This window comes from Haliotis rubra, unplaced genomic scaffold, assembly GCF_003918875.1.
Source record: "Haliotis rubra isolate DU_JTF1 unplaced genomic scaffold, ASM391887v1 Scf60, whole genome shotgun sequence".
Taxonomy (NCBI): domain Eukaryota; kingdom Metazoa; phylum Mollusca; class Gastropoda; order Lepetellida; family Haliotidae; genus Haliotis; species Haliotis rubra.
In genome coordinates, this window is record NW_025767302.1 from 983,627 (window position 1) to 993,767 (window position 10,141).

The 10,141-nt window shown below is 36.7% G+C and overlaps 1 protein-coding gene across 1 annotated transcript in view; it reads left to right on the forward strand.

Moving 5' to 3' along the window:
- LOC124255436 (protein mono-ADP-ribosyltransferase PARP6-like) overlaps nucleotides 1-6,605 on the forward strand; it is a 67,390-nt gene extending 60,785 nt beyond the window's left edge. Inside the window, 2 exon segments of the mRNA XM_046689353.1 lie at nucleotides 4,524-4,629; nucleotides 5,155-6,605. Coding sequence (XP_046545309.1) covers nucleotides 4,524-4,620 — 97 coding nt within the window. The 3' untranslated portion in view covers nucleotides 4,621-4,629; nucleotides 5,155-6,605.
- The last annotated feature ends 3,536 nt before the right edge of the window (nucleotides 6,606-10,141 follow it).

The following is a 10,141-nucleotide window of genomic DNA, read 5'->3' on the forward strand; positions in this document are numbered from 1 at the left end:
GTAAGTCTTCTTTCTTGACAGATATCGCGATTGGGCAATATTCAAAGTTAAACGTCTATGTATCGTGGCATATTTGAAGTATCGTATCGGTATATACAACAATGTACAACTTTGTATCGATTCACTGTATCGGCGGCCCATGAATCGATGCATCGTTACATATCGATAAATCGTCACACCACTAGGTTGTAGTTACATGACCCATAAGGGGATCACCTCAGATCTTTATTAAGTGGTCACGATGACTTGGATCTGTTCATAGTGAGATTGTGTTTATGGTTGAGGTTTACATACGTAATGTTTGTTAAGCGAAGGAAGTGTTTCATGCAGTAGTCACCAATATACAATGTGTATCATGGCAGCATGAAAGTGAAGACCCTGTTTGAAACTATACCATGTCATGCTGCAGGATTGATACGACTATAATTCTACTACTGGACTCATGGCAACGCATATAGTCACTCCAGCTGCGTGAAATGTGTGTATATAAAATTTATGGTGATGGGAAGGACTGCTCTACTTTGCTTCCCAGTCTCATTGTGCCTACATCGGATAACCTTCCTGGCAGAACACTGGTCGTTTGTTCGGCTTAGTGTCTTACACCATCATCCTGCATCAGAACTGGGAAGTCCTTTTCAAGACTGTTATTACTGGAAGTGTGACAGGAACATCCTCATATGGATTGTCTTTATCCGGATTGTAATAACACCCTATCTTCCCCCCACTTCCAGACTCGCATCACAGCATAAGGGCAGCTGTTATTAACACCCCTCACTGTGGAATTAATCAGGAGTGCTGAGAATTAACAGAGCTGTGTGCTAGTTTCTCCACTGTGTTAATGTAAGTCGGTCAGATCATCGGTTTCATTGAGGCGCCATCTCTCCATAACCTAGTGTCATGGGTAGATGTAGATTGGGTTAAGTAGATCAAAATTTTCTCTGAACCTGAAGTAAATCGTATATAGTTTTGGCAATTTTTGTGATCTGATGTGTAGGTTCAAGAAAAACTTTCAGTCATGAATATAGTTCAGGAATCTTCACAGAAGTCTGTGAGACTAGTTTTGTGGAATGTATTACTGGGTAATAGTTTTCAGTTTCATGTTGAGTAGGCATAAGCTGCTGAAGTTTATATTGATAATATGTTTCTTTTAGGCACTGTTATCTTCATAACATTGGGACCTACCTTGATGATTTGGCCAACATAAAATGTATTCCATTGAATGTAATGTATGAACACTTAACACGGATGTTTGTGATCATATATAAGAATAAGAAAAAATATGAATGTATGAATATCAAATGAGATCATTAGATAATTTGTAAATGGTATCTGACAAACATTTGAGAAGTAATCTGTTTCTTACATACACAATAAAATCACACAATCAACACTGTTACACTGTAGCACATAAAACAATGGTCATTTGTGATGTCATCTTACTTTCTGTTTACTACTCACACCTTGTGTGAACCTACAGACAAATGGACCGCCTCCGTGGTGTAGTAGTTAGAGCGTCCGCCCGGAGAGCGGAAGGTCGCGGGTTCGATCCCCGACCGCTGTCATACCAAAAGACGTTAAAATATGGTACTTGTTGGTCCCTGCCTGGCGCTCGGCATTAATGGGTACAACAAGGACTGGTCGGCTCGGAGTCAGTATAATGTGTCTGAGTGGTGTATTCCTGCTTCACTGCGGCATGGTATCTCAGTGGGCTAGCACTATAAAACCAGCTTAAGTCTGGGCTAGTACAAGCAGCCGCACATACACATACACACGCATGCACGTCGTCATCTGAGCGAAATATTCTCAAGCACGACGTTAAACTCAATTTCACCTCACCTCCAGACAAATGTTTTCGTGGATTATTGTGGAAGGTGACAATGAAAACTAGATAAGATGAAAGAAGTTCATTTATGAACACTTTGAATCCATTAAGCTTTGACACAGACAAAAGTGGATTTGACCAAAGCATGACTAACTTGTCAATATATTACAATCTGTAAAGTAGTCTGTCATAATCTGACCTTGAGCTTTCACATGGACTAGCTATGCACAAACCTGTGAAGATCCAGGGTAGAATTCAGCAACCCATGTTTGTCGTAAGAGGCGAGTAATGAGATCTGGGGTCAGGCTCGCTGACTTGTCTGACACATGTCATCGGTTCCCAATTGTGTAGCTCGATGTTCATGATGTTGATCTCTGGATTGTCTGGTTCAGACTGGATTATTTACAGACCGCCGCCATATAGCTTAATATTGCTGAGTGTGGCATTAAACAACAACCCAACAAACCAACCAACCAACCAAGCTAATCACAGACCCGAAATTTAAACTTATGTGTTTGATCCCAGTTATCACATAATTGGTTTCACACGTTCAGGTGTTTAAGAAATTTCATCCCCTTAAAGCAAACTGAACAAATTACCCAAATTACTCTGATTACACTGAACACCGATTCTTCTATTACTTGACAGCAAACACTTGGTGTCATCAGTTAGTTTCAGGCATCCATTCATTTCATTTTGACCTCTATAATGGAGAATCAAGATTGTGTATTCTGTGGGGTAAATTGTGTATGTTTACATGGTGACTAATATATTTGACTTGGCGAGCAACAGTACCATTGACATTTTGTTTTATGATATCAGACAGCAGTGAAATATGATTTAAAACAAATAAGACAAAGCTGGAAATGAAAGAAACTTGTGAACAGGTTTTAGAGACATAAATTGATTGGTGGGGTAGCCTATTGGTTAAAGCATTTGCTTGTCATGCTAACACCCAGGTTCACTTCTCCACATGGGTACAATATGTGGAGCCCATTAATGGTGTCACCCACTGTGATATTGCTGAAATATTGCCTATAGTGGCGTAAAACCATATTCATGCATTTAGAGACAAAAGAGATTTCCTTGAATAATGTATTGCCCTGGGGTTAATATTACATTCATCACCTGAGGGGAAGAAGGGAATGTGAGTATCAAAATGGTCATTAGTGGACATGGAACATGAGTCTGTAGCTCTCGCATCCCATGTCAGTTGTGTCAGTATTTGTAGGTGACTGATATAATGAGTGAATTAAATAAATGTCAACTTTCAGTTTGGGATCCTAATAGCACATTGCCACCTGGACACTAGATAATTGAGATCATCTTACTGATAAATAGATGCTATCTCAGATTTCTTCAGGCACCTTCAGGCACCAAACACACTTTTCAGAAAATAAATGGACTAATAAGGAAAAATAACGAAGTACGTGTGATGGGCATTATTCCTGTGCAGGTTCATCACTACGTATACAGTAATTTATCATATAACAGTGATAACAATGTAGTAAGCCACTCTGACAAATATCTGATAAATATGGAAATGAAGTCATTTATCAGGAACTATATTTAATTCCCAAATATTGATTCAAAGTCTGCTGGCAGAATGTTTATTGACAAAAGTTCCCAATAAGTTTAGATAGGGTTTTCCCGGGGTATGGATGATAATTTAGACAAACATTCCTACAAATTATTTGGCACTATATAATAAATGGGGCAGTAATTCACTCAAACACTGTATTCATTTGCAGTTTGTATAGTACATTGACAGAATTTATTACTTATCTATTGATTTTTTTGTAAAATGACATAATATGATAAAGATATTTACTTTGTGTTTTTCCATGTCATAATATCAGATTTTTAAAGAATAAGATGTTTTTAAAGGTCTATCACAGTTTGATTAATATTCCTTATAGATGATGTTCATGGTTTGGAAACACACCTAATAATCTATATGTTTTTAATAACATTAAAGTGTTTGACATGTAATTAAGTCATTCTGACCTATTGGTCTTAGCAAAATTGACAGGTTTTTATCTGATGTATTTTTAATACTTGAGATAAATGTGATTGAAGTCGGACCTGTCATATTTCTGATAATCATATAAGAGGAGACTTTCTATGTATTGTGTATGTATACTCAGCAAAGAATGAAATGCAAAAGTAGAGAAATTGGAAATATCTGAAATAATAGTTTTTGTTGATATTCATACAAAATAAATACCCAAATTTAATTTCTCATGTCTGCATGCTTTGATATTGATTTGTCTGTGTACAAAAATATATGTCCAAGAAATACAGGAATGTAAATGAAATGCCAAAATGCAACCATATGGTATTGTTGGGCTATGAAATAATGGGTTTTCATTGGTCTGTCATTGTACAGCAAGTGAAAAGTTAAAACATTCCATAACTGACAGATGTTAGACTAGCACCTCGGCAAGATATGGAGAACAGATGACCTTCACCTTGACATTCGATTGTTTCACTTGTGCCATGATGCATGTTGGTCAGTGACAGTGATTTGTGTCAGATTTGAACAATCTATTATGATCTGTTGATTATTTATAATACATAAAGTATACATCTGAAAACCGCTCTTGCATGTCTTTTTTTTCACAGTGTATTACAGTTATTAAGTCATGTTTATGTTAGTTGCCTAAGAGCAGACATTGTATGTGTTGTGTGTACATTACAGGTATGAAGATGGTCAAGTTGGAGACAACACTATCAACACACAGAAGGAAAAATATAAACAGGAGATTATGCGAGCTGTTGCATACAGGAACATCTAGTGCCAGCAGGTGAATAAATCTCTTTACAGTTTCACTTAATACGCAATAACAAAGTCGAGGCATGGCTTTTCAGAGTTGTGTCCCTTAGGCGTAGCAGACACCACAGCTTATGGGTGTTTGATCTTTTATGAAATAACAACAGCAATGTGTTGAAAATGGTCTTTGTTTGTTATTTACTCAACATAAGTAATTTCAATGTATGTGTATAGAAGATTCATTTAAATTCATACTTGATGTAAGATTAACATCAGAAGTGAAATTCCTATTAAACTTTCAACACATTCACACAAAATGGTTAAAAAGCTGATGCTCACAAGTAATATGACATCCGTTTATTTCTCAGTCAAATTTGCAGATCAAAACACAGGAATTTTATGTTTTATGTGGATCAATTCTTGTAAAGGAACTGAGAGCCATGCAAACACTTCACCACTTTTCATTGTTGTACTTTTATAATTATTCTTGCAGACTGTTTATACACTATGGATCCTTGGAGGCTGGGTGACTAAAACTTTGATTGTTTTTCTGTAACAGGACAAGTTTCCATGCGACTGAAAGTGGCAGTTCCGGATCTTTCCAGAGTGTGGAACATTGAAGACAGGACATGACAACCATCATGACTAATGGACATAATCATTAACACTTGGCATCATGGTGTTTGTTCAGCAAGATGCCTGCATAATATTGGAAGAAGCTGCTCTGAAAGAATACATGTTACTGTCTCAACCAAATCCAGTTACCATACAATGGCAGTGATGAAGAAATGTGATAAATATTGATTACTTAGCTGTACTGTTTGTCAACCAAGAAAAGACAACCATTTCAGGAATGCCACTTTTATTTGACTGATTTGATCATCAGCTTGCTGGTTTCAGTGATCTGCTTGAATCACCACCCTACATGTAGGACAGACTGTTCAGGTGAAATATTGTTCTTAAACTGTCAGCTGTTCCTGCATCAGGGAAATTGATAAGTGTTTGATATATTTTATGACTTGGAACATAGGGAGTTACTTAAGATATGCACCCTCCATGTACATATAGGAGACTATTGATCATCCCCAGTATAGCAACCCATCAACAGTGATGAAGTCTTCACCACAGTTCTCTGCTCAGAGCTCAGTGCTGCATTTTTGTTGTTGACAATTTATTACTTTGCTCCAAGATATGAGAATTAGAATGATCTTACAATCAGTGATCGACATTTAACAATGCTTGCCCACAATGATATATGACTCATTGTGTGGAGGATTGAATTGGTGTAATCCTGATCTTAACCAGTATCGTCTCACTTGCACAACCTGTTTACCTATATGATGAAAGAATTGATGTTTTATGACTATGATTGCTTTGTGCATGTGGGATGACCTGAGATTTATTGTCTGCTGGATTCCAGAGATACATGAGTCCTTAATGGCAATCAAGAGTTGGCTCATGGATTTCAACTTCTTTGTTGCTTTTTTCAATGCAATGTTTTGATACAGATGCTACACACACTTCATAAAAGGACCAGCATCAGTACCAAAACATTATCCCTTATGCCCTCTGTCTCCGTCTCCAGAGCCCTGTCAGTAGATCTGATAAGGCAGTTATAGTACTGGATTTACCCCGGTACCTGATTTGGTATCCCAGCCATTCCCTTGTAATGATGACTAGGCTGTAGGACAGTATGTTACTACTATCACTGAGCAATTATGGCTCTCTGTGATGAGATCAAAGTGAAGTATAATGGTCCCGTTTAACACCATGCATATGTAGAATGGATTGAGAACTCTCATACTGCAATGAAAAGTACTTAACAGTCTAGCATCAACAGTGCTGGGCTCAGCCAAATAGAGGTTACAGGGTTCAGTATGGTGTACAGCTGTAGATCGTATAGGGTAGTGTAACTACATCACCACGTTAACAAAACCATGCCCACAGACAAAGTATATGAGGCTTCATTTGCTTGCTGTTTGTACCTTTTCCTGCTTTATAAAACCAAAATATAAGTGTCAAAGACAGGTAAACTTAACTTTTTCAGTGAAGTTTGCTATGTGGCTGAACGAAGGAAAACCAAGTTCTATGGATAGTCAACTTCTTTACTGAAATGGGTGCACCTGTTGCAAAATGAAGTTGACTATCCATAGAACCTGGTTTTCCTTCATCTATACAACTTCTAAAATGCCTCTCAAAGAAGATATGTGGCTGGACATTTTAACTGACTCTCTAGTGATATATTCATTAATTAGATGTGCAAATGAAGAATTTCTGTGTTTTTGTATATTAACTTGTTTAATAAGAGATGACAAAACTTTATGGATGATCAACTTCTTGTTTCCACAATAGCGACGTTTCGGTATAGCTTCTTATACCGTTTTCAAGCATGAAAATAAGCATTCATCTATAATAAGTCATACCCTCTGATCATGCAGGTTTTCAGCAATTGTTGTGAAGTGGTATATATTTTTATTTTTAATGCATAATGCTACACATGTGTTATTTTCCTGAAGAGATAAAACAATTTGTCACCATGGTCAACTGGTAACTAGTACATGTATTTAGATTGGCTATCTACTTACATCTTCAGATGTATTATATTCACCTTAATATGTTTAAATTTACAAAATGTTATATATTGAGGCACAGACATGATATTTGACTATGTCATGGTTGGATAATCGTATTGTCTGCTATGATAAGACTGGAAGAAGCCTTGAATCTGTTTCTAGGTTTGTCAAAATCATTCCCATATTCATGGTTTCACCAAAGTGCATCATTTTTTGAGTTCCACAATAGTGAGTGAGTATGGTTTTATGCTGCTTTTAGCAATATTCTGAGGTGCACACTGTAACCATGTTTCTAGGGGAATCAAACCCAGGTTTTCGATGTGATGAGTATGGCTTTTAGCAAATGCTTAAACCACTAGGCTACCACTAGGATACCACCCTTGGGCTCCACAATAAGCTGACCCACCATGATATAAATGGAACACTGTGAAAAGCAGTTTCAAACCATATTCTGGTTGTTTTAGTTTGTACTTTACAAATACATGATACACCATTTGACCTATGTTGTTGCTTTTTAAATATTTAATCATGCCTTATTCATATTATACAGCAATTATTTGTCAGGTTGAAGATTAGCAATAGAAAGGACTATTAAGGTGAATATTTAGGGTAACTTTTATAATGGCATTTAAATGAGAGCATCAAAAATAGTAAGATGCGTGCAAAATGTGTTTATTATGCTGAAGTATGGTCCCCATCTGTTCATAATGTGTATAAAATGAATATGTTCTAGAATTGGATGTTTATATTTGTGACATGTACATTCCAAGCAGTGCTCCAGTGTATGTACTGTAAATTGTCAGTTCAAATGCTGTCATGTTACTGTCCCAGATGCAAATATTCTTGATTAATGATTTCCACTTTTGCCATGTTCGTGATGTATGTAAATATTCTGTATATATTTCACTGAAAGAATATGTCTCCCTGGCTTGAAATAGTAATGGTTTAATTTGTCTTGTGTGAATGTGACATTTATGAGAACATATTTTATCATTCAGTTGTGAAGGGACATTTTTGTACATTTTGATATTCTTTGATCTGTTTCATGTAGCAAAACAAAAAGATGAATGAAGAAAGCCATCATGTTTGATGATATGGTATTGCCGACAGTCTCATGACATCAGCTGTTGAGAGTCAGGCTAAATGTTGTGAAACAGTCAGGGTTTTAATTGTTTGCCTCCCACACAGTGTCACCAGGTTAGACTGGTCCCAAGCAACCTACACCCGTGAAGATCCGGGTTAGAATTGATCTTCAGTAACCCTTGCTTGTTGTAAGAGGCGACTAACAGGACCAGGTGGTCCGGCTCGCTAACCTGGTTGACACATCATATTGTATCGCAATTGTGTAGTTCTATGCTCATGCTGTTGATCACTGGATTGTCTGGCTCAGATTTGATTATTTACAGACTGCTGCCATAGAGCTGGAATATTGCTGAGTCGGCGTAAAACTAAACTCACTCACTCACTCACCCAAGCAACCTACTTTTGTATTAGGAAACTGAATATATTATTGTTTTGACTTGGTGAGTTGACTGATTGTGTGTTAATGTGCCCTGGCATCATGGCTCGTTACTAGCAATATCAGTTACAGAATTGTCTGGTCTGGACACAGTAAGTGACAGGCTGCTGTTCATATAATTAGAATAATCCTGAGCATGGCATCAAACAAAAGAAAATAGGTAGATATTCAAATACAGTTACATAAATCAGTTTCAAACTGTAATCTTCTGCAGACAGTGGCCAACCATTTTTATTGCCTGCATGACCAACCAACCTCCTAGGAAGTATGTCTATGTTTTAATACCTTATTATTTATACATTTTCTTTAAAAGATGACATACCTTAAATTTGCTCCAAGTCCATTTATATTTTCTCCGCTTGGTTAAAGGTTGGACCAAAGGTAGAGTAAGAAGTTAGTATCTAAACAAATACTGCTTGTCTTTCTGTGTGGCATCCTGCTATAAATAGTTACTTATTTAGACAAATTGTGTGTATGGCAGGTACTACTGGTAGTGCAAGACTTACTTACTGTCTTTACAAACAAGTGTTGTCATCACTTACTTTCCATTCATAAAAATTTCACAGCTTTTTCTCTTTGCACCAAAAGAAATATGTTCCTTAGGATTGTCAAGATAGGATATTCTTTTGCACTGACATTATATTTGTAGAATTCAGTCTCAGTAAAAACAATTTTTTAAAAAGACGATAAAGTTGATTTATTAATTACTGTCTCATTTTTGGATCTTTCATTTTGATGCCCTAACTGTATGGTTCCACCCACTAATCTAGTGATACCAAAATGCTAATAGCTATCAGACACACATCAGACATGGTCAGACACACTTTGTCAACCATGAAAGTCGACTATGATTTCTCAGTCAACAAATCAACCAAGATGTACAGTATCTGCAAAACATATTCAACTCTGCCTCAGAGGGATTATGTTGCATTCAAGGCTACACTTATTGTCTGTATTGTTGGTTATAGATCCTGATCTCTTCAGCTGGAACCGTCTCAGGTATTGCTAGCTCTGTGGTTTTGTTGCTATAGTTCCTTCTTGTATAATTCTGTGTACATACATGTCCATGATGTGAAACAGAACCATATGTTTTCCTCTTCACACCAACTGTTCAGATTACTAGGTTTGCTGAGTTCATCAACCCTCTTGCATAACCCTTGCCACAGAGGACAAAACCAAACCATAAAGAGGATAAAAGGAATTTTTTACAACTTTCTTATAACTTTCATGTTTCCCATAGTAATTCAGTTTCTTAAATGTGAATTGAAATATATGCATTATCCTGAGGTAATTCGGCTCATGCACTAAAGATTTCACATTTTACCATTATTATGGTCTAATTCTCACATAGAGGGTCAGTCAGTGTTATGGTGAACTGGACAAGGACTGGTTTTTGAACTGTAAGAAACTTTTCCATTTGTAAAAAAAATATGAATCAAAGTTATGATAGAAGA